At 42.6% G+C, this 27,663-nt stretch overlaps 2 protein-coding genes across 4 annotated transcripts in view; both read left to right on the top strand.

The window, feature by feature from the left end:
• LOC115341334 (cell migration inducing hyaluronidase 1) overlaps positions 1-27,663 on the top strand; it is a 119,643-nt gene that overhangs the window by 17,569 nt on the left and 74,411 nt on the right. The gene's annotated exons all lie outside the window — the stretch shown is intronic.
• Positions 1-27,663, top strand: part of LOC115341294 (cell surface hyaluronidase-like) — a 58,186-nt gene that overhangs the window by 21,614 nt on the left and 8,909 nt on the right. Inside the window, exons 16-19 of the mRNA XM_030014012.2 lie at positions 1,732-1,909; positions 7,167-7,382; positions 15,558-15,766; positions 27,110-27,292. Of these exons, the coding sequence (XP_029869872.2) occupies positions 1,732-1,909; positions 7,167-7,382; positions 15,558-15,766; positions 27,110-27,292 (786 nt within the window). The remainder of the gene's footprint in view (positions 1-1,731; positions 1,910-7,166; positions 7,383-15,557; positions 15,767-27,109; positions 27,293-27,663) is intronic.

Genomic DNA, 27,663 nt, shown 5'->3' with positions numbered 1-27,663 from the left:
AGGCCAATAGCTTGAGAGCATTCTGGACTGAATGTGTTTGATTTAATTTTCTGCTTAATTTATTAGTCACTAGAGAATGCATTAGAGAATCTGAAAGATACCAAATGGCTTTTGCATAGTGTTTCAGTAGCACAGTGGCGAGCTGATGGCGCAGCTCCCATACACCGTGCCACCGTCCCTCCTGCCAGTGTAGCTGGGCAAACATGGTTGGTTTGACAAAAGAGAAACCGTTTTTCATTATTGCATCTTATTTCTCTTTCAATAGCTGTATGTTATTTTCTATTTTGATAGCAGCACAGCCTCCTGTCTAGCAACTGCGGTGCCTACCCATATCCCCATAGCAAAACGTGCTTCCCCAAAACTAAATTCTACCCTAATATATGTTTTTGGTGATACTTACCAATTATTAAACCCTCTATGAGGAATATAAAATAAAGTAATCAGCAGTACTCAGCAGACACACACACAGCCCTGACTATACATGTCTCAGCCATAAGTGACACAGGAATGGGTTCTGTGTAGGACAGCAAGAATAATCAGAGCTATCCTTAGTTATTATCGGTGTTGCTATTTTAACTGCAATTGCAAAAAACTCCTTTGCAGTTCAAACACGCTCTAATCATCTGTGATATTGTTAAGCAATGTACTTTTGGAAAGGAGTATGCCAAAACATCTGATATCTGTCCTTTCATTATGCCATAGTGCAAAATGGGATGTAGGGGTTGTACCAGACCCAACTACTGAGAAAAACAGCTCTGGAAATTGAAGAAGAATTATTTGGTCAGGAAACACTGTTTGTGCCTGGCGTTTCCAATTGGCAAAGTGTTTCTGGATCTCTGGAGCCAACCAGTAAGAAAAAACAACAGGGCTGGGGGGGAATCTGGGCCTCAGTGACCCCCAGGCTGGAGAGACCCTGTGTGCCCATGTGCTGTCCACTTTGTGGCTTTCATGTCTGAACAACTCTTTCTGGACTCAGTAGGCATTGACCTACCCTTCCATGCCACTACTAGCCAGCTTCATTACTGTCTGTGAAGCTGATGCAGGCCACCCTTTAATCAAACACAGCTGGGGCCAAGCAAAACTCGGTACCTTCTCAAAACAAACCATGGAAGGGACAGGTCCTTACCTGTGACTCCAGTGGTGTCTCCTTCAACACTGATGTCTTGACAACATGTCCACGGACCAATACTGCAGAAATCGCTTTTCTTTGTGAAATGCTGTGGACTAGGTCCTAGGGATCTCATGTGAAATGGCTTGTGCAGAGAGGAGAAACTGTGCTGCACCACTTGGTACTTGCTTCCAAGGAGACACTTGCCTCCAGGGAGTCTAACTGATACTGTTTTTTCAATCATGCTGATGTTTTCCTGAGAAACCCGTCTGCCCTGGAACAGGGAACCAGGTGGCAATGCTGCCACACAGCCCTTTGGGTCTTTCACGTGGTAGTGAACTCCTGGGTTCAAGGAAGGGGACAAGGGTTTTGAACTGCTTTACCCCAGCTTACAAGCCTTAGGCAAGCTTATGAGTAATTTTTTTTGGCTCTTGAGCCTTATCCTGTAGAGGATGTTCAGCAGAGTTTCACCTTTCATTAACTGTGATGAGTGTCCAGATCCCAGTTTTGGAAAAGGAAAGGTGGTTTAGCTACTTGTTAATATCTTCCTGTGCCTTCAGGAGAAGACCCAGAGTTTGCCCAAGCTTTTAACACAGGACGGTATTTGTTTTTAAATCTCACAGGACATTCCCTATTCGTGGATTCCAGATTTATGATGGGCCTGTCAGGATGGCAAAATGCACTTTCAAGAAGTTCGCCCCAACTATTGACAGATACTCAAGTGCCATCGGGTTCTTCATGAAAAACTCGTGGCAGATAAGCCCCCAGAATAATGTGTCACAGATCCTGATGGAGAAAAGTGTAAGTAAGAAAAGCAGAAATGTGTGCTGTTAGATGTGCAAGTTTTTGAAGTTTTTAGAAGTGGTGAGGGTTATATCCTAGAGCAGGAATTTCCAAGCAGTGGTGCATGTTACATTGGTACATACCATCAATTCATTTTGCAACACTTTTTTTTTTTTTTTTTTTTTTTTTTTACATGAAGGTTATTTATAAGCCAGTAAAATGTGATGGTATCTTATGCCTGGGCAGACATACATAAAAACCTCTGCATTAGAGGAAGAACACCACTTTTAGCTGGTGCAGAATTACCAGCTTATATATGCTGAGGACCTGCTGAGGACCTGGCCTCAGAGGCTGAGAGGGACACAAATGAGATGTCAGGAGACAGTCAGCTGCAATACAATTCTTATACAGAAATAGCAAAGCCATGACCCAGTTTCTGGGGTCAGCAGTGAAATTCCTGTTGAGCACAACAGGGACTTCCCTTGAGCTGTGACAGCAGAATGGGGCTCTGTATCTCTGCCTTGGCAGGAGCCGTAGGATGCTGAGAAATTCCAGTCCTTGTCCTGGATTCCTGCAGGGATCGTGGCCCTGCACGCTTGGCTTGGGAAATGATAGATGCCACCTGGCTTGCTCCCAGGGATCATAACCTCTCCTTAGCTTTTTTCAAACAAGGTCCATGCTTGTTAAGGTGTCCATGAACTGTAGTAACTTTGGCTTGAGGTTTGACTTTATGAGGAAAATTTCCATTGCTTTGGGATTGACCAATATCACTCCTTCTGGCAAGCAGCTAGTTTGTCTGTCCCCTCTCTGGTACACTTTAGACCAACAACAGGAGGGTATTTCATGAAAGGATGATGTTGATTGCAGTCACTTGACTACTCCTTTAAAGAAAACACAGTTCCTGTGTATTTCAGTAAAGAGATCTTAGTTACCTTAGATGCTTTAGAGAGCTTTGGAACAAGAATAAGGGCTAATTTGTTGTTTCTTCTTTATGTTGTCCCTTGGGGAAATGGTTGTAATATGGCCGTGGGGAACATGAATGAGAAAATCAACCTGGAACTGGGGAGGGGAGCTTAGAGGAAAATGTGTGATGAAAAAGTTCGATCGGTGGAATGGAAGAGAGTGGAAATTTTCCTCTAGTAATGGCTGTAGGACTCTGTCCAACAGAATGGTTTCAGACAGATGATATCTGTGCACATTAGCAAAGGGGATGATTACATCTTGAATGGCTGAAAATGCAGCTCTTTAATACAGCTGCATCATTTGAGGCCAATGAGCCTATTAAATATCCCAGCATTTTTTGTCTGAGAGGCAGTTTAGTACTGCAACACCTTTAAGATCCGAGGTTTTCAAGGTAAAAATGGTCAGATGACTTACTAAATAATTCTGCAAAGCAAATTAAAATAGTACAGTGTCAGCCTATTACAAAAAAAACTAATGACATTATCCCAATAATTATTTATTGTATGTACATTTCCAAGAAATATCCATTTCTGAAGTTGGTATTTTGCCAACTTAAAAACCATTTATGTTTGTAACCACCTGCATCCCAGCACTTTTCGCTTTGATTCTGTTTTATCTGGATTGAACCCAGATGCGCTAAATCTTATTTCAGACTTGAAGGACCACGGTTAGTTTATTGTTTTGTTGCTAATTGCTATATGGGACAATATGTTTTTGGCTAGTTAAGATAGAGCCTGTAGAGTGTTTTAATTAATTTTCCATCTCCAGGCTTCGTTTTATGACTTTTTAAAGGGTAGCTAAGTAATAATTCCCTAAAGGACAATCATTTTACAGTTGTTTTTCAAGAATAAATTAAACATTACTGCAAGTTGTATAGTGATGACAAAACTGTTAGTCATGCTGAAGGAATAATTATATAATTAATCAGACTAATCAGCAGATTGGTTAGAAAACAATATAATAAAGCCAGTCAGGTCTTGTTTAATTCCAGCATAAAAATAACAGTCAAGTAGAACAGAAGACCTAAACATTACGCTCCACAAAAAGTATTCTTGTTGCCTTTCCGTTGACAAACCTAAATCTCACATATTAAGATATCTGTGCATTTATCAATGGCAACATTATTGCTAGGCTTGTTTGTTTGCTTGTTTTAAAGACAGTACTTTTAAAAAGTTATTTCAAAGGAGTGGAAGTAGTAGTTGGTCTTAGCCCAGCTGAGGGCATGACTGATGGTTATGATCTCCTGTAGATCTGGTTACTGCCAGTCAGTAGGACTTGGAGAGCTCAAAGGAGATGGCCCCAGCCCAGAACAGAGCCGTGCCCAAACAGGACACTTGTGCATAATTTCTTAAGAAGACCCAACATATCTCTTTTTAGTCATAAAATAGTAACCCATTCATCCCTCTGTCCTTTTGCTGCACAACTCCTGTGGAGTCAGGTGAGGAACAAGAGGTTGTACGTGACCTTTTGGGCTCCCATGAACAAGGCCACCTCCGGCAGGTGCAGAAGACTCAAAAACTGTCCCAATTCATAGCCATTGCTAATAGTCCCTCTGGTTATTTTTTCCCTGCTGCCAGGAACTTAGGGTGGATTCAAGCCTGTTCTACTCCTGGCTGTGCCAACAGTATGGCATCTCTGAAATGACTCGTGCCAAAGAAATCCCAGCGGTCTGCGTTGGGTGGGTTTGTGGTTCTCAGAAGCGCTCAGAGGGGCCAGAACTGGCTCCTGGCTGCGGTCTAGTGACTCCCGTGGGATTGCAGTCCTGCCTAGCTGAGAGATCGGCGCTTCCTAATGTTGCCTTTACTATGTTTAGCCTGTGTTGTCTTAGCGCTGGGTTTCTGCATCAAAGCAGAAATTTGCAGACAGTTCATGATGGGAAAAAGAAAAGCAGACACTGAGTTAAAGTGCCAGTCTGTTATCCCATGAAAAAGAGGACAGCAAAAAAAACCCCAAACCCTAAAGAGACTCCTGACCAAAGGGAACTTGCAGGGTGAGGGCTTGCATCACTCCAGCAGAGTAAAAGCCATGCTAAGGAGGGCAGAGTCCTTGAGTGGTAAAATAGAGAAAGATTCACACTGGTTGAAAGTGGTTTCCTTAAAATGCTAACAGTGATACAGTGATATGGCTTTTTTTGGCAGCTTGTGCCAATACTTGAGTTTTAGAAAAAGTTGCAAGCTATTATGATGTTTTCCAGTCCGTCATTAATTTTTAATATAGAAAGAGTTTTCCACTGCAGTCTTCAGGACTTGTCTGCAGCTGTGTTAGGTGTGCTGCCTTTGGACAAGTCAAGTTAGCATATTCCTAAGAGATTACATACTCACATAACCATCATCTGTCAGGTCTCCCTGTCAGGCTTCAGACAGGTAATTCAAGTACCCTTTGTACCATATCACTCCCAGGTAGTCCACACCTAATGAAAATTAGGTGTCAGAATAGTAGTGTGGTAGCTAGACACGACCTGTCTCTGCACCTTCTTCCAGCTCATTCCTAGCTCCACATGGACATACCTGACGAGCTGAGTCTTTGTTCATCTGTGTTCACTTAGAAAAAAAAATATGTTGCCATAGTTGTAACTGCAAACTCAGTGCACCCCTATCCCGTAGTGTACAAAAGTAAGGTAACCTTGAGACTTATAAAAAAAGTGACACTGCTCATTAACATTTCCATTTCATTTCTGACTTTCAGACTTTTTAGAGGACTATGTTAGAGATCAGATTAGCATTAGCACCAAAACTGTCTGCTGCTAGATGGAAACACTGAGAGAGTTAATCAAATGTAAGCTGTACTGGCTGTGCCTTAGTTTGTTTTGAAGTACAGCTGACTTTGTTCTTCTCCCCAGTGAAGTGCCCATTTTCATATTCAACTCCAGAAGTGCACTGTCACAAAGTATTTATAATGGAGCTTTGAGCTGCAGCACAGTGTTTACATTTTTTTAATATCTCCTCTTTTATAAATCAAAATGAAAGAAAAAAACCCCAACTTTTGGGATCCTCCTACTTTTCCAAGTAGCCCTTTGGGCAAAAATTTTCTGCGGTGCAGCAAGAAAAGGTTTTAAAAAACTCAAAAATACACGTTAAATTCCCATGTGTTTGAGCCTCCTTTAAATGAGACTGCTTCAGGTGTTTGTTTATGAGACTCAGACAAGATGGTGACAGAAAAATGGTTCTAGGCTCTAATTTAAATTTAAAGGAATAAAGACTTTTATTCTGCAAGGAGTTCTTGCTGCAGTGGTCATTCTTTTTAAGCCAATGGGACTTTCCATCTAACTCAGAATCACAATGACCCTCCTATTCTCCTAAGCTGTTCTGTTTATTATTGTTAAAATAAAGCCTTTAAAGCCCTTAGTAAACTTGCAGCCTAATCCTGCTGACCCTAATTCTTACACATGTGCACAGTCCAATTAAAATTAGTTGGGCTAAATGGAACAAATTACAGTCCTTTGGGCCAGTGTGATCCAGTTGCTATTTATGCCGACTGCTTTTATACACATTGCTGCAGGATTCATTTAGAGTGCTTGACCTGGAGTAAGTATTTTCTTGATTACTTCAAAACTTAATAGACACACACACTGTAATAATTTTCTCTGCAGACATTAAAATATTTCATGTTTTTTTCCTGAACATCTGCAGTTTCCTTGTTTTGCTGGATTTTCATATCAGGACAGAATTGTTTACTCAGCTACTGAAAAATCTTGAAAAGAGAGCTATGGATAGTGAGGATAATGCTGCTTCCTGTTATTTCTCTTTCCTAAAAAAAATTCTCCAGGGGATATATTAAAATGTGCACAAGAGCCAATTCTGAGAGCTGCTGCCACTTGTATGAGTTTTATAAAGGTTTTAGGAGGAACAATTAGAAAAAAATGGCACTCACAGAACCACTTAGAACAGCCATTGAAAATATGTGAGAAAGTTCACCAAATATCTAGTAATTTTTATTTCTTTGATCAGCTGTGAAATTCCTCAGTAAACTTCATAAACTTCTAGTACTTCCCTACCCTTTGAATCATCCTCTTTCCTTTGCCACCACACAATTTATTGCTGTCTGATTTCAAGGAATACATGGTTGTGTGGGTGCATTTCAAAGAACCAAAAGTCTAATTTTTGTGAAAATATCTCCTGGGATTAAGAAATGAGGGGGAAAACCAATACGGATGGAAATTTTTCTAAATAGATGAGGCAAAACAAAACTCTTTACTCAGACAATGGAGCTTTCTAGTTCTAGCTCTATCACTGTTTTGGCTGTTAAAACACTGCAAACCCAAGTCCTTACTTAGAGCTAACCCGTAATTTTTCCTCTTATTTTCTCCTGCTAGGTTGGACTGAAAGTGTTTTTTGGCAGATCGGGCCAGTGGTTTGGAAACAATGATAATGATGGTGACAAAATGTCTGTCTTCCATGATCTGGACGGCTCAGTGACAGGGTATCCGGACACTTTCATAGGCAGAGCAGACAACTACTTGCTGCGTCACCCCGGGTGCCTCACTGTCCCACGCTGGAACGGGGTGATGTGTACTGGGAAATTTGCACAGGTAACAGGGGGCTGCTGCAGGCAACGTCCCTGGGCATGCTGGGTGGGTGTCCTCTGGTAGTCTGCTGAGGGGTGATGGAGTGAAGCCTACTCAACACTCCATAAGATAAAAGGTGAACAAAACATTGGGTACAATTTTACTCCTCTCAGTGTGATCTGCCGAATTCCAAGGACTCAGTAAAGCTCCTGTTGTGTCACTGCTTGCAACCCATGGCTGTAAGGAGCCCTGTCTCTTCCCATTGCTCACGAGAAGCTGCAAGTTGAAATTGAGTTGGGGGGAAATTTTGGTGTTTTCTAGTTCTTGCTTCCAGGCATTTGTCCACCCTATCATGGGGCTCTAGTGGATAAGTCTGGTGAATCAAGTTTCAGTAATGGAAGATGTTACTTCTCTGATACACCCCATTGTGTTCAGGATGGTGAAATGGGTGGTTGAGACACAAACTCACACTTATTTGAGATCCAGAAATCATGGCTGAGAGATGGTCAGTCTTAGGTCAGGGTGGTCTTAAACCTTCACAGCAGTTTTCTTCAGCACACTTGAGTTAGTTAGAGACTTGAACTGAGATGTCAACACCTTGGCAGCAAGGGCTGCAAATCCCAGGTAACCTTTCAGCAGGGGAAGAAAGAAAGAGGAGAGTGGTAGATGGAGGGAAAAGGTGACTTCAAAATCAGATTGTGGTACATTGTATGTTGCTCAAATTTCAACAAGACCTTTGTGTGGGGATAGAACATACTGTAAATATGACTTACCACAGCTTTCACAGTCACCTGTAAGAGATCACAGATGGCTCTCCTTGCTCCTCCACTTCTGAAGGGTATTAATGTATTCACCAAAGAGGTATCTAGGCCTGTTTTAAAACTCCAGTTACTTGGACATCTTGCCAGATCTCCTCTCTCCTTGTGTTGAACAAACCAAAGATTAAGACTACGTGTGGTGGGCGCACAGAGCACCACGTGGTTTGAGGTTGGAGAGTGGGTACTGGGAGCCCTCATGCAAGATGTGGCTTTTGGAAGGACCATTATGTTCTTCTGACCCCTGAGAAGAGCCCTGCACTGTCAAATAAAGACTGCAGTGGGGTGCACTGCTGGATATGAAAGGCGAGAATGGATTATGAAGTGATCTTAAAATAAGATCAGAGTTCATGAGATACAGCAGGTGTTATTTATTTGTTTATTTATTAAGAGTCTTCTGTGTGCTTGGGAGCATGCTACAAACTCTTGCCACATTGGGAGTCAGTAGACATTGCCCAGACATCAGCAGGTGCTGCACAGGATGAAACTGTACCTGAAGTCACTGAACACTGGGCAGCATTAAAATTGCCTCGAGTGGAGCAGGCTCTCAGGTTTCCCTTTTCAACACGCAGTTTTGTGAGCGTGGGGATTAGCAGAGCCTGATTTCCTACAGTTGCACCTCAGAATGAGTTTCAAACCTGGACTCATGGATTTTCCACACTGGGAGATTTTTGAAGGTACATTTTCTGTGGCTTCTCTGATGTGTAGTAATGTGTGGGCTTGCACTTCGGGTAGTCAGACACAGCACTCTGCTCCCCTTTCTCCAAGGAACTTTCTGCATTAAACATTTGGGAATGCAATTATCTTTGAGACCTCTATGCCTACATAACATGTGCACAGTCAAATCCAGATTATTCATGTCTCCTTAAGCTAAAAAAATGTATATGCATTTGCTTTAGTTGCACAGCAGAGAGCAGGAGTTGCTATTTAAGTGTCTACACACTGGGTTTATGACTCCTGGTTTGCTATTGACTAGGCAGAAACAGGATTGGGCTCCTATGAAACACTCCTATTGAATTAGGATTTTGTCCTTGGCACTTAGTTTTGCTCTGTGTCTCTAGAGAAATGATCCTCTCTGCTCTGGCAACCTAACAGTTAAATTCAGAATTGTAAACAAGTAGGCATTTATATTTTTATTTCTATTAATACCCTCCTGGTTATGGCACTCTACATGGTGAGGCAGTTTTTCCAACATAGAAAATTTCCTTGGCTAGGTTTGGGCAAGCATAAACATTTGCTTCTCTGGGATCTGTTCCTTACCAGCATTTTTCAACTAATCAGCATCCAGCAGGATGAGTAAAGTTCATATTAAAAGCTTCACTTTATGGGTTTTGGGTACGGAAATATATGTATGTGCAGGATAGAAGAAACTGGTCCCGTGCAGCAGGATTTGGTTTAATTTGGAGGGTATAATTGTTGGAGTATTTCAGCTTAACCCTGATTCTCTGCACCTTCACTAACTGATGATTTGTTTGTGTGTTAATTTCTGAGTGTCATACTTCAAATCAAAAGCTTAAAAGAGTGAATCCGATTATGGAGAAAGATGGTTTGCTTTGATCTTAGCAACTCTATTACAAAATCTGTTTTTCTTTTTCCTTCTCATGTAGCTCTGGTAGTCAAGAACTTTTATTCTTCCTCAGCGCAAGCAGGTGAAAATGTCCTTTCAGTTCAAGGAAATAGTGACTCCTACATTACTGCTGAACTGAGCCCAAGACAGTCAGCCTAGGGATGGGCTACTTGGCATGGAAAAATGAGATCCAAGTCTTTCAACTAACATTGCAGACAAATCCTTTCTAAGCAAAGTGCCTAGAGTTCAGTTAATTCCTTTCTGCTTGGTTTCTTTCATTCACTTTTCATGCTTTTCTTCTCCTAGATGTAACTTGCCCAGGAAAGGAAATGCTTGGGGAAAACCAATTCCTCTGGCACATTTCTAGCTCCACAAAATCCTGGGAACAGACTTTCCTGAGGGTGTTTTAATCTGCCAGCTCAGGTTGACATTCCCACCTTCCTACGGTTGGTTCATGGCCCTTCCTCCTCACTGTCTCCAAGAAGCATCATGCCACTTTCCCCACTTGGTGTCCAAGACCTTCCTTCAGCAGGGAGCACTAAGAAATGCCTCAGCTTTGGCTCCACTGTTGCCTTTCACCACCAAAGAAAGGTTCTGGGACCAGCTTAAAATCATGAAATTTACACAAGCAAAAACTATCAGGTCTTTTTGTCCTCCCCTTTTGATTCTGGAGCATGTAGCGTTAGTGTTGTCCAAACAAGACCAACCCGTTTTTAATGACAGCTAAAACTCTCATGTTGTAATGTAAATAAAGTGAGGCTTTGAGGAAGAACACTAAATAGAGGGAGACTCACGGGGAAATCACAAGAGTTGGCAGCGCCACATCTTCTGGCATCTCTGTGAGTCACTCGGACTCCGTCATCAGGGCGCTGAGGTCCTCGGTGCCCCGTCAACCTGACTTTCAGCTGTTGCAAAGGCGAGTAATAGAAGAAAAATGTAGGGAGAGGCTCATCCCATAGTTCTCTCCATGTAGGTGCGTGAGATTTCCAATGGCACTGAACTGGAGACTCCTCAAGACCTGCACTACTTGTTAAAATGTAAATGAGATTCCTAAACCATTCCTGATTTTTATATCAATTGTAAGACAAGTGCCTTGGCTCCCACTGGGCAGTTGAAGCTGTGCATTTACTGCTTCCTTGCAGACTCATCAGGAGAGGCTCTGAAACGTCTCTTTTTTGGTATTAGTCTTTATTAAAATAAGCAGAGGTTTTGGCAGTACGTGCTATTATCTTTTATAAGCTTAAAAAGGTGTTAGACAGACATAAAAGACTGCCACATAGCTAAATTAGTGTCAATTTTGAATTAACAAAAAATTGATGCCTTGCTATTATAAAACACTTCCAGAAATGCTGTTGATTTTTCACCAGTTCACTTAGTCACTACTTACTGCAGGCAGCTGAAATAGAAATTATTCCAATTCTGTTAACTCTGTTCTTGCAGAGAATGTTTGTAATTGCACTGATCCTGCATCTCCAGGTTATATGCCTTCAGCTGGTATTGTGTACTCAGTACCTGTGTAGCTGGTTTTGGTACTGATGCCTCTAAACTTAAAGTAAGCAAGAGATGCAGTAGGTAACGAATGGTGCTTTTCTAACCACAGGCAAACCTGGACAATCCCAGGGCATCTGCGATGCTCTAGGATTGTCAGCACCTCAGAGACTGGGAAAAAGGAAAAGCCTGCAAATATTTTTCAGCTAATGGTGTCCGTATTTGGACAAAGAGGTCCAATTTTGATCTCTGATGTACACCAATGAAAAATCAAAGTAGTTTTGCTGATGTCAGTGACGTCCTAGCATGTCCTAGCTTGTCTTAGAGGAAGAAAGATACATGTTTTTATTTCCAAAAGAATTTTGAAGCCTTCACTTGGAAATTTCATAGAGAAAATGTTTTGCCCTGGCAAATCAACTTTTTTTGAACAGTCAACCAGAAGGGGAGAAGGTATTTTTTGAGCTTCTCATTTTTTAAGGTATTTTGCCCCAGCTTGGTAGCTGACAGCACAGCAGGACAAAAGCAATGTTAAAAAAACTAGAAAGCAAGCAAACCTTTTCTCAGAAACCAAGATTTTCTGTTCCAATACTTTGCATGTTGCTTATCTTCATACTCGTTATCCACTTGAATAGCAGACCCCCATGAATTGTAAAAGAACTTATCTTCTCAGTTTCACAATCTACTTGGGAAAATTGCCATGTAAGCGCAGGGAAATCTGACACATCTTTTTAGCATGAAGTGTTAAGCAGCTAAAATGACAACTATGTCCATTAAACCATCCAGGCAAGTAGAAGGCTTGCATTTTATAACATTTTAACTAGCGCTTCTTCTCCTACTGCATTAAGCTGTCACCACTTCTCATATTTTAAAGTATCTTTATGACCCACTTTCTTCTCTTAAATATTTCGATAGAGCGAACCAAAAATTACGGAGGTGTTGCTAAGGAAGATGGATTTTTCATTCTAGAAAAAAATTCTCTTGTTACTCTCCTTTTTGCTCCTATTGGCAAGTGTTTTGCCCCTGCAAAGACAGATACAAGGAAGAAAAGTTCAGTTCCAGTGAGTAAAGGTGTCACAGAGTAAAGGCTGAGGAAGAAAGAGGCCACGCTGTGACATCCCGAGAGCACTATGCTGCGACAGTGGCTGATGTTTCACCTACCTGGGACCAGTGGAGCTCGAAGGGTTCTTTTTACTTCATTCACCTCATTGGGAATTAAAAGCAGCCTTTTGGTGGATGACTCTTCTGGGATTTTTCTAAAGTAATCTGTTGGTCTCTTTTGCAGCCCTGAAAGGGTAACAAAACCCAAGTACTAGGACTGACACGAGTTAGCATCGCAGAAGGGAGGTCAGGGGTTTCATGGACAGGGATTGGTTTCCCCTCTTGTCCCTTGTTCCCTCAAACGAGGGGGGAGGCCCAGAGAAAGGGATGAATGGAAAAATGTGGGGTGCTGCTTTCTGTGCAGCTTGGCGTGTTCAGGAAGGACCAAGCCACCAGGACTGTCGTTCCAGAGCTGAGCCCAGTTGCTGCAGGAAACATCTCAGCTAGTCCCTGCTCCCAATCAGAGTTCTGTTGACTTAATGATGCTCCACCTGGGCAAAAGAGTCTCTTAATGTAGGATCTAGATTACTCGATCAGAGCATTTACCTACTGTGACCTCCTTTAGTGGCAAACATTTTGCAAGATCCACCAGATATACTACTGTATTTCTGTGGGACTGAAAATCACGTCCTTGGTGGCTTGCAGTTCTGGAAGGCATTCACTCAGTGGCCACTATTGGTCATTGCAGGAGACAAAGTCAGTTTACAAATATTTCTATCAACACAGAAGTGGCATTGTTCCTTGTTCTAGTATTACTCTTTCATTCTCAAAACAGCTGTCACCATTATCCTTAATGTCAGGCCTGTGACTTGGTCCCTAGGCACTTGGGGGAAAATGTTACCAACAAATCTCTGACATGCTTTCCTCATCATCTTAGTGAAGCATATTGCAAACTCTTCCAGCGCTTACTTGAACTCATTAACAAACGTTGTAATGACAAGCTTAGGCCATGCATAGCATTCATTCTCTTTTTTTTCTTTTTACACAAATACCTTAAAGCATATAGGAATCTTTTGCTCTTGGTACTCTGTAATTTAGGAACTTTTGAGGCTCATTGAATGTATTTCCTTCCTTTCTTGGCTTATTTTATCATTGGTGCATTTAATTTTGCAGTAAATGCACAGCAGCTACCACCTTAACATTCTGTGCTTGCTGGAGAGACTAGAAGGAAATAATGTCCAAGTTTGCAGTCACAGTACAGAAACTCTTGCCTTTTATCCAGAAAGACACAAGTAGGCTATTATTTTGCAGTGTCAGAGTTCACTCCAACTGTTCTTTGTCAGAAAATGCTGTTTTGATTGAGAACAATTAATACACTGACAGGATTTCAGGTCTGAAGGTACCTTACAGATCACCTGCTCTAACCTCAGCACTTCCCCATCCGGCTGGGGACAATTGAGATTTAAATGTGGTTCATTGCCTTGCATGTTACTGACTTTCCAATCATGGTTTGAATGTGAAGGGAAAATAGGTTTTCCTCGTTGGTTTCATAGATAAAAAAAGTCTTTTATGAGACTGTAAAAATAATTTATTCTTCCTTGATCCATCAAGAATGAACAAATGGGCTGCTGCTCAGAGATTGTTTGGAGAGAATTACTTGATCAATAGTTTCAGCCGTCAGGAAAAATTTCTGTTTAATGCAATTCTGGGATCCACTTTAATCTTCAGGGGTCTGCAGATACCACTCAGGGTAGGTTCTCATCATTAAAGTGCGATGGCGTGAAAGGAGAAATGGACTGAATATCCAAGAAATATTTACAAACCACTTTTTGATTATTTCTTTGATATGAGACCCAGATTTTTAACATGAGCATTCAGCATGAGGCTGCTGAATTCAGGGGTGAGAGGAGGGGTAGGAAGAAATGGCCTGTCTTTTGGAGGTCCTGAGGAGCTCAAACTCAACACCAGGAGCAGGTGCAAGCACAGAGTCCTTCTGAGCATGAAACTGGAACTGGGGGCTGAACTGGCTAGAAACCCCAGCTATAACGAGCCCATATATAAGCCAGTGAGAGAGAGTCTGGTTTTGCAGAGCTTTCAATCTGCGTAGACAAGAGGAAGAGAAGCAGATACGGACATGTGAGGGGCCAAGGTCTCATAGCCCTGCATGAAAAGGTGGATATCCTGATAGATGGAGTCTCGCCCTCTCTGCTAGACTTGGCTGTGCTTGTATCCTTGCCTGCAGTATTAAAATCTGTTAAGAGACTACTGCCTCCATTTTGATCTACTTCAAAGGCAGAAATTGAGTTTAAAAATAATTTTCCTGGATGGATGTTCATGTAGAAGCTTAGACATTTCTGAGTTAACATGGATTTTTATGTTGGATGTTTTAAGTCCTTGATGCAAAGAGCGCTATTCTACACTGTAGGAGAGTGAAGGAAGCAGGATTATAGGAGTCCTCACCTGTCCTCGGTGCATTTGAAACCCTTCAGGGAATGTGACAAGCCGTCTGCTACGACCCTGCGTGCTGAGACAGATTTGTATGACTAGCTGTGCATCCTCCTTTTGCACTGGAATTTCACATGGGGAGAAGCAGGGGAACATCATGCATTCAGCCTTAAAACTAATGTTTGCCACTTCAATTGACCTTCATTGGGTGATGGCAGGACAGAAAAAACATACAACCAGAGTGTAGTTTTGTAATTGGTCTGTAGATTTGAACTACAGGTGAAGGGCATCTGTTGATCTGTTGGTCCCTGCACAGAAGAGCTCTCTGTTGAAGCCTGTGGAATGTGGCATTTAGTCTATAAGGTCGTGTAGTCAGGCCATCGAGTTTTAGCCCCCAAAATTTCAGCCTAGTCTGCTACTTGAGAGCAAAGATGTGGATTCCATTACATAACTGGACCTAATCCAAAGCCCATTGAAATAACTTTGGAGTTTTCTGTATTTTCAATGGAATAAGCCTGTTTTTAAAGTGCAATTATTTGAATTCATAAAAAAGAGTTACTTTGCGGTATTTCCTTGATTACCCTTCCCCCTTAAGACTTTGAATAGTGAACATTTTTATGGCACTGTACAACTCATACCTCACTTCATGGTGTCCCCATGAATGGCTGCAGATGCTATTTCTGTTTTACCTTTTTATTTGAACTGGAAATGTTTCAGTGACTTTCCAAATGTTCTGAGCTCTTCATTGGCAAAAACCATTTACAGGCAACGATGATCAAATGCACATGTTATGGCTGCGCCTGGCTGGTTTAATGGATATGTTTGTCATTTTCCTTTCACCCTCAGCTTTATATTCAGGCCAGACGCCCTGAGAATCTGACCTTATCCATTGCCAGAGCAGCATACCATTCCCATCCCTTGCGGTTGCAAGGCGTGAACAGAGGAGCACCATACCAGCAGTACCAGCCTGTCGTCATGCTCGAGCAGGCTTATATCATCCAGTGGGATGGCAGAGCACCTGAGGATATTATCCTGTACCCGATCAACTTCAACAGGTACTGCCCTATGTTGTTAGAAAATGTTCTGTTTCCAAAAGGCCTGGAGCTTTAACAATTTCCCAGGTTATTCACAAGTGACCTTTCAAATGTCTCAGTAAGTTCTGAGAGTGTGGAAGCAAGGTGTTAATGGCTGGCACTCACTGATGCAAAGAGATGCCTCTGCTTTCACTTTATTCCAGCTTTTTTGATGTGCAGAGACGTTTCTTTTTCCAGAAAGTTTTGAAACAGTATCCAAGTAAGTCCTGGCCTGCTGTCCCTGAAATCCCTCCAGAAGAGCTCTGGCTCTTGTTCGTTTGTTTGTACTAGTTGCTGCACACATAATTTATCTCCCATATATATAAAGTGCAGAAATACATCAGAATGTGCACAGAGCTTTGCATCTTCTGTAATCCAAACAGCACTGCAATCACTGTTTCTTTTTACAGAAAGTTTTAAAACGTTAGGACTCAGTACAGCAAAATTGTAGGCTGTGCTGTATTTATTTCCCATGTTTTCTTCTAGCATTATATAAAAGCAGGGTATATCCATTTTAGATACTACTTTTTTCTCTTGCATTCTGTTTCATTTTGCATAATTTCATTTATGGTTTTTAGTACTGTTTCTTACTTTTGTGAAATGACTTGTGCTTTGCACTGGTACAACTGTTCGGAAGGAGTCCTGCAGTCCAGTCAGCTTAGCAGTGACAGACAGCGCCATGGTTTGCACAGATGAGATGCTGCAAGAGATGAGCACCACAAAAAACCTGGCCAACACCTTGAGTTCTGCAGTTCATGTGACTCCTCAGTTATTGATAAAAACACAATGCAATAAAAGGACAGAAGTATGCAAATGAAATCTTCCATGATTACACACAACCCAGCCGCACACAGGCTCAGATTTGCAAAGCAAGTTTTAGATAGCTGACATGAAAGAAGTCAGAGGCGCCAAGGACGTGAAGCAACATGTACTGCTGGTAAATCTGGCAGGTTCCCAAGTCCATCCAGTATTATCCACCAAACCCCACACCCATCTGCTGCTCCTCCAGCAGAGTGTCACTGCTGTGGTTTTATCTTAGGATAGTTTAGGCAAAAGCTTGAGCTCTATTTGGTTCCTCTGAACTTTGGAGCTAAGAAATTTGGGAAAAAATACTGTCCTTAGTTCCCATGATGAAGCCCCATGGGAATGTAGCTGAGAAGGGCAATGTTTCCTCTGTATACGTGCCCATTATAGCGAGTGACATATACCTGGTCCTCTTGATTTAAAGATGTAGTAGCTGTAGGGCTATGACTGAGTCACTGGAGGATCACTGTTTGGACACTCCTGTCACAGAGGAGTTATTAGAATTAAATCACTGTTTTCTGTATTAATATATCTTTGTGCACTTTAAGGAAGAGGAAAACCCATTAGTCACTCACGGACAAGCTGAACTTTGCAATTATTATCTGTCTTAAAATGATTAGCTATTTCCTTGCAATTGCAGAACTAAGTCTTCTGCTGGTTAACTGGTGGTTACTCTGTCACTGTGCCAATTAATACTTGCCAAGGCTTTGGCCCACGACCTTCAAGCACAAATTTGAATTTGAAGGCAGCACGGGGTCTTTGGTAAAACTCAGCCTGGAAGTTTAGCTCTTCAAGAAGCAGCTTAACTACATTTTAATATTGAAAACCACAATGTGGTTGTGGTTCTCTTTGTCTTGTGTGAAACCAGTTATTTGAAGAGGGCAAAGGTTTGTGGAGTTTTCTGATCCAGAAACAGTTGGCAAGGTATGTGTTTTGAAGAACTATAAACAAGAAATATACTGTAACAAAGGAAAACCACAATTTTACTTCATTTAATTTAGAGCATCTTGCTAAGAAATAATTGGGAATGAAATGTGTGGCTGCTCTGTGTACACCTCAAGTATGCTGGATGCTAACTAATGCGAGACTTAAGGCTGATGCAATGGCAATAGTGAAATGCCCAAACCGCATGCAAAAACATGGAGAAATGAGATTCCTGTGGAAGGGTAAAGAAATGGAGGTGAAAAAGAGGATTTAGGACTTTGACGGAAAACAAGTGCCTGCCTAAGCAGTTCCATGTATGACCTTTACTGAACATCATATTCCAATCATTTCTGGAATGGAAGAAATCTCAGATTGTGGAGGCCAGGGTAATCAGAGTTAGAAAATCGGGGAAGACTTTTACCTGTCTCAAGTGGCTTTATGTTTTGTTTGTTCTTTTTTAATCCAAAATACTGAATAATCTGCCAAAAAAATGAGCTCTTAACATAGTAACATCTGTGCAGAATATGTGATGCATACCAAAAAATGTCTGATGAACTTCAATAGCAATATTCTAGGATTAATAATTTCAGACATAGCCTGAGTGAAGAATTAAACTATTTTTAGTCTTGTCATTGTAAAATGATGGATAGATATATCTGGGATGCTGCCTTTGCAGCTAGACAGCCCTCATGCTTCTGGAGTGATTTGCTCTACATTGGCTAAAGGAAGGTCAGAGGGGAAATAAGGAATTTGACAGGGAGATGCGTACCACGATTTGGATTTCTGTGGAGGTCAGGCACAGCACTGATGTTGAATGCTTGCACGATTAACACTTTCCCTGCCTCTGAAGCACTGCAGAAAGACCCAATAGAAGTCAGGCCGGTCCAGACGTCTATTAAAAGACTGGAACGTCCAGATTCCTGGGGTGGGCAGGAGCTGGTTGGTATGAATTCACATGACTCAGCTGAAATTGGCAGCGCTGCTTTCTGCGAGCTGTGAATCTTGTCTGGTGAGTTCAGAGGCACCACTCGGGTGGGTTTACTCCATGGAGGAGGACACCAGTTCGGGCACAGTCACCAAGCAGATCTTTTTCCTTCTATCATGGGCACCTGAAGGGTTGCTGCAGTACTTGTGTCTTCCTCGCACTGATTCAAACCATGTTTAGAGTAATTCTTCAGTTTCTTCACTTCCATCAAAATACTTAGCTAAATCAGACAAAATTCCTGTGTCTCCATGTCCTGCCATCCGTGGCCACGTGGTGCAAATGAGCTGTTTAATGCACACCAACTTCCCTTCCCATAAGAGCTGTACTTGTTCGCATTTGTCAGGGTAGCTGTGTCACTAGCTGACTGATGGGCAAATAAAAAGCCATGGAACAGACCCGCAGGCTGTGTTTTCAGGGTGCTGGGGAACATAGCTGTCTCAACAGAAGTGCCTTTTTAAGCTATATGTAGGGTTGTCTGTCTAATGGCTGGGAGTTTCCCTGTAAGGATGAGAAGGTGGCTGGGTATCGATGCTTCTGGAAAGAGGTAATGCGGGACAAGTAACTTCTGAATGTTTTGGCAAGTGAACAGAAGGAGAGCGCCAGCTGGAATTTTAATGACCAGGAATGAAGTGTGCCCTAGAGCCAGTCTAGATCTGCTGAGGATTGCTCTCATTGGGCATAAAGCGTGTGCGAAACATTCGTGAACGGAGACTCAGACCCCTTCTCCATGGGCTTCATCTCTTTGTTGGAGCGGTTTCCACCCCCTCAGAGCTGTTTATATGTTTTCTTGGTTGTTTTTTTTTTTTCTGCTTCACAGAAGTATGAGAATTATCTGTAAGACTGAGTTAAGGGCTTTCCACAAAACTACTATCCTGAAGCACAAAGGCCCGCAGAGAGCATCAAGCTTGTTAGAAGATGGGGGAGAGGCTGGTAAGCCAGGAGGAGAGCATGGAAAACATTATCTGGTTGTGAGTAAGAGCCTCCTTTCAGGTGCTGGAAAACAGTATAAAGATTGGCACTTCATACAGTAAGCAAATTCAGAAGTGAAGTCCTTCAATTTAATGGCCTAGGCTTTGTGCCTGTGCAAATTTTCTAATCACAGAAGAAGCTAAGGCAAATACTATTATCAAAGGCACAGTGCTGTTCAGTAAATCAGCCAGGCTTCTTTGTGCTATCGGCACATCTAGAGATAAGAACTAAATCTCCTCAAAGCACATATCTGAAGTATAGTGTAATAAGTTATGTTGTTGAAGCAGCCTGAAAGGCAGTGGCAATTAGATTAAGCATTCCTTGTTTTTAATGAGCACAGGCAAATATCTCTATACTCGCTCTGTTAAGGCTCAGAGGGAAGGGTTTTCCCTTATTAGGGCTCTCTGCTGTGGTTCGACAGAAAGAATTCAGGGAAGTGTGAGCAGCTAATAGTATAAAGAAGGTATTTTTTGTGGGTAGATTGCCACAGTCCTGCTAGCAGGGGCTTTCCTTTGTAGTGCACCTCTCTTGACAGATGCTGGCTCCAAGGACAGTGCCGGGCAGCGTCCCCCAGGCTCTCTTCATTGGCACCCTCTTGGCTTCACCTGGAGGGGTACAGTGAGGCTCATAATATTGATGTTCTTTGGTGCCTTGCTGCAGGAGTTGGATCCTTATGAGAGCCTTTCAAAAAAAAAAAAATTGTCAGGGAGGGCCAAATTTCTTGTCAACAGCAAGCAAAAGGGCAGATGTCTGTGTGTGTGCTTGGGCATGTGTCTAGCCTTTCCCCTGCTGCGGTGTTTGTGCAGGGATGGGCACAGGTGCACTGCTCAACTCCTGTATTTGCTAGGCTGGAGTTCTGCACTAGGGCTTGTTTTCATATTCACTAGTGAATAATCTTAATCATCTGAAAATTCAAGAGCCTGGAATGAGCTCGTGTCTAAATTCTTTATTAAAAAAAGTGGAGCCTTTGGACACTGGGTGATATGAAGGCTCCAGGATGCTGCAACCTGGAAAGGTTGCAAAGGTGGAGATTTCACTGCAAGCAAACTTATCCAGCCCATTTCTGCACTGAGACTCTGGGGGACTCGTTATATTTGTATTTGTCAGGGTTGTGTAGGTAGGTGTTTTTCCTACGGCTTCTTATTCAGTGCCAGTCTGATTCATACTTTCGACTACTTGTCATTTTTGCGATTAAATTCCTTAGCGGTGATAAGGTCTGGAGGAAAAGAAAGATAATGAGACAAGGCTAGAATGTGCTTGTTGCAGACTTGCCCAGTTTATGGATATTTCCGAAATTGTTTCTTTTTCAGATTAGTTCTAAATGAGCTTTTCCTCTTGCTTCCAAGATTGATAAATGCACAGGAAGGCAAAATTAGTATTTCAAAGTGGAGCTAACAGTTTAAGGCTGTGACTGCTTGTTCTTGTATGTACATGAGTTCTGACCTCGATCCCCCAGATCTGGATGTAATACAAGTAACACCAGCACTATTTCCAATAATAATAAGAGTGCTACTTGGGTTTCATAGCCTGCCCCTCCTGATAACATCTGTAATTCAGAGTTAATCATCCACACAACACAGAAGTCAGCAGATACATTTGCATTCCCTTCTGTCTATTTAAATCCCTTAAATTACCCACAGGTCAACCCACGGATGAAAGCCACAAGGTACTTTTTTTAAAAATTGGAAAGAAGCTAAAACATTTGCCAGAACACCAGGTTGCAGATTGCACTGTTTTAGTACAGCTGGGCCAAAGCGGGTGCTGACATCCTCATGTTCGAGTGACCCTAAAGGCCCGTCTTTGCCTCCCCGCCTACGTCCCTTGCTGCTCTCTGTCCTCCATGGCTTGCGCTTGCAGCTGGCCCGGTGGCAGGGGCCGGGATTAACAAGGTGACTGAGGAGACACGTCCTTCCCGAGCTGATCATTTTACAGCATGAATTAGAGCAATCTGAGCATCAGATTGTCCCCAGATGGCTGTGGCAAACCAGGCTGCTTGTCACTTTGAAGCCTGGCACATGAAACCTGAAGGTTTTTCCTTGCTTTCACCCTTCTCCTGGCCCATGGAGGGGGGCTTGGGGCTCCTCAGAGCCACCAGCCTCTCCTGACCTGACATGCATCTTGAGGCACAGCAGCAGGAAAATACAAAATACACAACAGTCAGCAATAGAGTACTTGGGAATGCACTAAAAAAGATACAAATTGAATTGGGATGTGATTCCTCCATGGAAGCATGTAGGGTGGGAAAAAAGCTGATAAGATGATGTACTGTATTTAAATGCAGGAAGTTCTTACTTCTGCTTGAATACAATTGTCTGTGAGCCAAATACTGGCTGAGTCAGACCCTGTTTCATGAGTATCAGCAGAAGTGTACCTCAGGGCAGGATCCCTTCTATAATTTGTTGAGCTTCACGAAAGCAAAAATCATTCTTTTTGCCTAAGGAGGCACATGGGTAAAACCAAAAATTTTACTTTATATTAAGAGATGGCCTGTGCTTTTGAATTTTTAATGTCATTTCCTAAACGGCAACATTTAGGGAAGGCATTTAAATCCCAATACACACAACTCTAGTTAGCTAAACACATACCTAACTTGTTACTATCCCCACAGCAAGCTGTCTTCCAGAAGGGTCTATCCTTAATAACAAGGTCCTGAAAAAAATTGCTGGATGTTCGCCCAGTAGCCGTGTTTGTCATCGTGGGGGTTTTGGATGTGTTTAATGGACTTGAGCTGAAGGCGGAAAGTTACAATGATATCTAGAAAAAGAGAAGGAGCGAGCGACAGCTGCAGGGAGCAGGTGGGAAATGTGTGTTCAAGGAAAAGAGCTTGAACTGGGAGAGAGTGGTAAGGATGTGGCCAGGTTCCTTGCAGTCCTTTCTCCGCTCTTCTCAGCACCTTTGAGATGTGTGGGTATTTCTCACTGCATTTTCCCCACCAGTGGTGCTGGCTGAAGAGGAGGTGGCTTGTCCTGAAAGCAGGTTTTGTGCCAGAGTAGATTCAGCCTGGTGCTGGGCAGATTGGTGTGAGGTTGGGAGACATTTTTGGAGCGAAAAACCAGCTGTATCCTGATTGAGGGCAAGGAGCTTTGACCTCCTGTGATTTGTTCTTGGGATGGGTTGGAGGCTGAATGGTGGCTTTGCTTTTTTGTCTTTTAAAGTTCAAAATTCAGCCTGTGAGAGACAAACTTACCAAAGCAGCATGTGGGGATTTCTGCTTGGTTCCCATGTTATGAACAGGAAAGTTTCAAATTCCCAGTTGTCTCACTCCCTTTGAAAGTTCAGCTCACGTAGATGTTGACCAAAATGTCAGAGGGGTTGTTTTTAAACAGGAGTAATAACAGTTGGGGGAGACTGACTCACTGGATGGAAGTCTCTTGTTTTTTCGAGCCCAAGGAAAAAATAAGTAATTTTTAGTTGCACTCTACGGCATTCCCTCATTAGCTTACCCCAGATTTTCATCAGTGAGATCAGGATTTGGACTGTGCACTTCCATGGTCGTCAGCTACGTGACACACCATGTCAATAAACATGGTGGAACTGTTTTCTAGAATAATATTCATCAGTTTAGAGATTCCCTTTGCTAAAATACAGCCAGGATTGACATCCAGCATAACCAGCAACCCCAGCACTAGATCATACCCATTTGCCCAGGACTGATACGCTGTCCGATGTAGTCAAGGGGCACGTTCACAATATTGAACAAGTGTTATTTGTCCTGTCCCAGGCAGTGAGAGTCCCAGACATGCACTCTTTCCATGTTTACGCCAGCCAAACCTCATCTCCAAGTTACATGACTCACTTTACATCCCACCACTCGCAAAAATCTCCCCTCCTTCGCCTGCTTGATCACGTTTCTCTGAGTGGCTTTGCCTTTGGGAGTTTGGGGTTGAACTGGGGGGGTGTTCTGGGGGTTGTAAATGAGGTATGTATGTGTGTACGTGCAGATCTCTATCTACCACATGTCCAAGAACAGGAAACCTCTTGCTTGCGTTTTTTGCCTTTCCCTTGTCCTTTTTTTGCTATTGCTTATCCCAGGAAGCCTGCTCATTGCCAAAACATAAGAATACTTTTTTAACACTTTGTCTGATGTTTTTGCTTCACCTGAATGAGCCAGAACTGCAAATGCCAATATCCCGGTGAAAAAAGAAAGGCTTCTTGGGTTTGTTTCATCCAGCCATTTCCACAAGGAAATAAACAGGCTAAATACATTCATAAAAATGCATGAAATGCACTGTGGGGATTGTTGAATGACAGTAACAGAGGGGCAGAAGTGTCAGGTTTTATACATGCTGGTGTCGGCAGACTCTCAAAAATTTTCCAAGTGGCGTTTGAAACTGTTAGGACCCACTAAACACTGACGTTTTGCTAGTGCATATTTAGATTTTCTCCTTCAAATGCCTTTTTTTTTTTTTTTTTTTTTGGTAAAAACACATAGGAAAATGTTGGCCTGATTAAGAACAAGAATTAAAAAAAGAAAGAAGAATGTTCCTTACTTATAAAATGAACTCAACTTTATCACTAGAAAAGATTGTGAACACAGTTACTTAGTTTTGGGGTGAAAATATCTTAAATAGCTCATTTCCTACACATGTTAATATGACTTTCACTTAAACTGACAGCTAATTCCAAAGTCAGACTTTCCACCTGAGAATATTTTTATTGGTTTCTCTTGCAAGAAACTCCTAAGAATGAAAGTTAAAAAAAACAAGCCCCGTGTATTGCTACATTGGACAGCATTTTGTTTATCGGTAGTCTGACTTCTACCCCTTGTGTTTTAAATGACTTTTTCCCCTTTGCTTGTGCTGGTCTTTAAGCATAAAAGCATCTAAAGCTACAGATGTTCCCACAGCATTCAGGCAGGGGTCTGAAATTACTCTGAATTCATAATTTGGGATCTGCTATGAATTCAGTGTTTTCTCTTCTTGCTAGTGCTGCGTGTGTCCCTAAGCCTCCGGGGCACCTGGGAAGATCCCAGCTGATGTGCCAGTACTGAGAGTGGCAGAACGAGGACTTAATGCCCTACAAGATATTTAGGCTGGTTCAAAATTTTCTTATTCTGCCTGCAAATATTCACCCCAGAGTAGCAGCTGGTAAATAAGGCAGAATGGAGAGGTTTCAGCAGAGAAATAAAGCAGGAGCCACAGTTTATTGACCACTGAAAAAGAGGAAGGCTTCCTGCACTGGAGACCCAGCCAGGAGGTCCTCAGTGGCCAGCGCAGTGGCTGAGGACGGCACACACACGTCTGGTTTACTTCGACTACAATGTCCAAGATGTCCCATGCCTGATTACTGCTTGTTGCCTGAGGTTGCATTTCTCCCTCGGTTTTGGCAAGGGCTGGAGAACAGGTATCTAACCCCCATCCGCCGGCCAGCTGCAAGGCAGAGTCCTGTGGACCGTCCTGCAGCAGTGCTGGTGTTTCTTGCTTTGCTTTTCCTGGAGATGCTGCAGCCCAGTTCAGCCACACAGCCAGGTATTTGGGAGGGTTTACGGTGGATTTTGTACAAGCTGAAGAAACAGAACTGAAGTAAAGAACTAAATAGGAAGTTGCTAAAATACTGCTAAATTAAAGAGAAAATAACTGCCTTATTCTTTCCTATATTTACATAAAGGATAACTTCTAATACCTTCCCTTCTCACATCTCCTCCCAAGCCCTTTGTTGTGGGAATGTACTTATTTCCATCTCTTCCTCCACAAACTCCAAAGTAGGTGCTTTTAATTTGATCTTTTCAATCTTGATATAATTTATTTCCACGTTTCACTCAGCCTGTTCAAGTGCATGCTAGACTCTAGCACTCATATTCCCAAATGCTCCGGCTACTCAAGACAGTCACAGCTGTGGTTTTTTTCACGCTTTTTTTTTTTCTTTCACCCTCCGGTTTCGTTTTCTAGTCCCTTTCTTTCTCCCTGGGGAGGTGGCAGCCAGTGTAGCACAGCACCAAAGCTGGTTCCCAGCATCTGAGGGAGATGACAAGCCCTTTTTGTGATGGTGTCTTCAGGGGATGAAATGTGCTAACGCAATGCAAATCACCCTTATGAAACAGCCAAATGTCTTGGGACTCTGTCCTAAAAATATTCCACAAATATGGCTCTGGTGCATTTCTTTCATTTCCTCTAGTCAGAGGCCAAATCATCTGAAAATATATCCGTTTTCTAGCTGTCCTGTGTTATGACACAGCTGGAGTTGGTTAAAATCTAGAGGGCAGTATCTGGCTTAAGCTGATGGGTCTTTGTGCGGCTTTGATTTATTATTCTAGAACAGCCTGTCCCCTCTTCCACCCTGTAGATAGTTTTGTTTTGTTTTAACGAGAAAACCAGAAAAAGACTGAAATAGCTTTGCTTTTGTGCTCTCCATGTGTAATGCAAAGTAGAAGTCTAGGCAGGCAAATTCCCAGATTTCTCCAAATCAAAGCGGTTTCCCCCCCATTTATCGCTCTGCAGACAGGGATGGGTGGCAGGTCATTTCAGGGGAGGCTTTGGAGAAACTTTGTCTTCCTGAGCTTTGTAGGACCAAGAAAGACAGCCGATGAAAGTGGTATTTTTCTTTCTCTAAGCCAAATTTGTATTCTCACATTTTAACCAGGAAGCCAGGTAGTTAAAAGACTACATTTAAAGCCTGGATGGTTTTGGTAATATAAGGAAAGCTAACCACAGTAGTGGTTCAGGCACTTTGGTGTGGCACACTGAGCCACTTCAGAGGGTGGAAAGGAAAAAAAAAAATTAAGCTAATTGTCTTGTTATTCAGTTTTTCTTTTCAAGTGTAAACTTCTTGTGGCTTTCTGCTTTGCACAGTACAAGTGCATCCCACAGACAGGAAAGGGTGTCGGGATCTTTTGCAGAAGATCCTTCCCATCAGTATCCGAATTGCACCGTAGCTGCATCTTTTGGCTCTGAGTCTTGTAACAAAGGTTTCTAGCTTGGAGCCAGTTTTTCTCTCCATGAGGGTGGCAATGCGAATCACAGGATAAAGGAAAGCCATGGGGGCAATTATTTTGTAAATGTGTGTGCCGAAATTGTGGTAGACAAGAGTTAAAAGATGATTTAACTTTACCCTTAGTTATTCTAAACTGACATTGAAGAAAGAGCCCTGGAGAGGGAGATTTTAATGGAAACCATAATAATAAACTTTGCTGTAAAGTGGAGGAAGCAGGTCTCTTTAGACTGTGGCTCTGGTTCAAGTCAGAGATTACTTTCTAATTCCTGAATCCGTGCCCCCGGTGAAATGTCTGCTGGATGCCGGTTCCCTCTCCTGCAGCAGCTCTGGATGAACTGAAACAAGCCCTGGCTGCCTCAGGAGACGCGAGTGGGTATGTGGCTGGTTGTACCTCAGCCTTATGGGGCAAGGAAGAGAAAATCTCTGGTTTTAAGCCATCCTGGCACCTGACTCAAAGTCCTCTGAGGTCAGCCGGGGACCCTGGATCAGACCTTTGTAGTAAGCAGCCGTTGTTTCCAGACAAAGCAAAAAAATTTGATTTTCTTTGGCTTTGAGGATTTGTTGTGTTTTTTTAAAGGAGGAAGAGAACCTCAAAGGACATTTCTTTGTTTTCCCCTGAAGACTGTACTCTTGGCTGCAGACCATCTCTCTTGTACTCAAGCCCTTAAGTGCATTTTTCTCTCTTTCCCCCTGCCTCCCCTTTTTGCCGACAGAGGAGACTGGCTGCATGTTGCCCTCTGCTACCCCAGGGCAGCCGTTTTCCAGGTGATGGCGGATATCTACCAGCGACGGACAGGGACGGTGCACAGTGTAAAGCACTACCTCGCCGCTCCTTCCCGGGCCAGCGCTCTCAATGGGACCGGCGAGCGGCTCTTCTACTTCGACAGAGCATCGGGGTGAGCCCTGCATTGCCGCTGAATGAGCAGCAAACCCTTGGGGTCTTTCTCTTACCAACCCCAGCACCTCCTTTCCCTTTCTCATAGTTAAAATTCAGGCCCATCCATCTTGCGTGGTCTTTTCACTGATTTCAGGTCAAAATGGATTTACAGCTGGAGTACCTGGGGTAGGTCTATATCTGTATCACCGAGCAACGATTTGCATCGCTGTTAAGAAAATGGCCGATTTCTTGGCTGGGCTTAGCTCCTTTGAGGCACCCCTGCTGCTCAGATCGCTGCAGGTGTGGGTGCGGTGTAAATATTTGTTAAAATCCATTGTACTCCAAAGGGCCGTGACAATGAGCTCCAACACTGAGATAGTTTGGGAAGTT

This window comes from Aquila chrysaetos, chromosome 5, assembly GCF_900496995.4.
Source record: "Aquila chrysaetos chrysaetos chromosome 5, bAquChr1.4, whole genome shotgun sequence".
In the NCBI taxonomy this organism is placed as follows: Eukaryota; Metazoa; Chordata; class Aves; order Accipitriformes; family Accipitridae; genus Aquila; species Aquila chrysaetos.
This window is presented reverse-complemented; position numbering and strand designations above follow the sequence as displayed.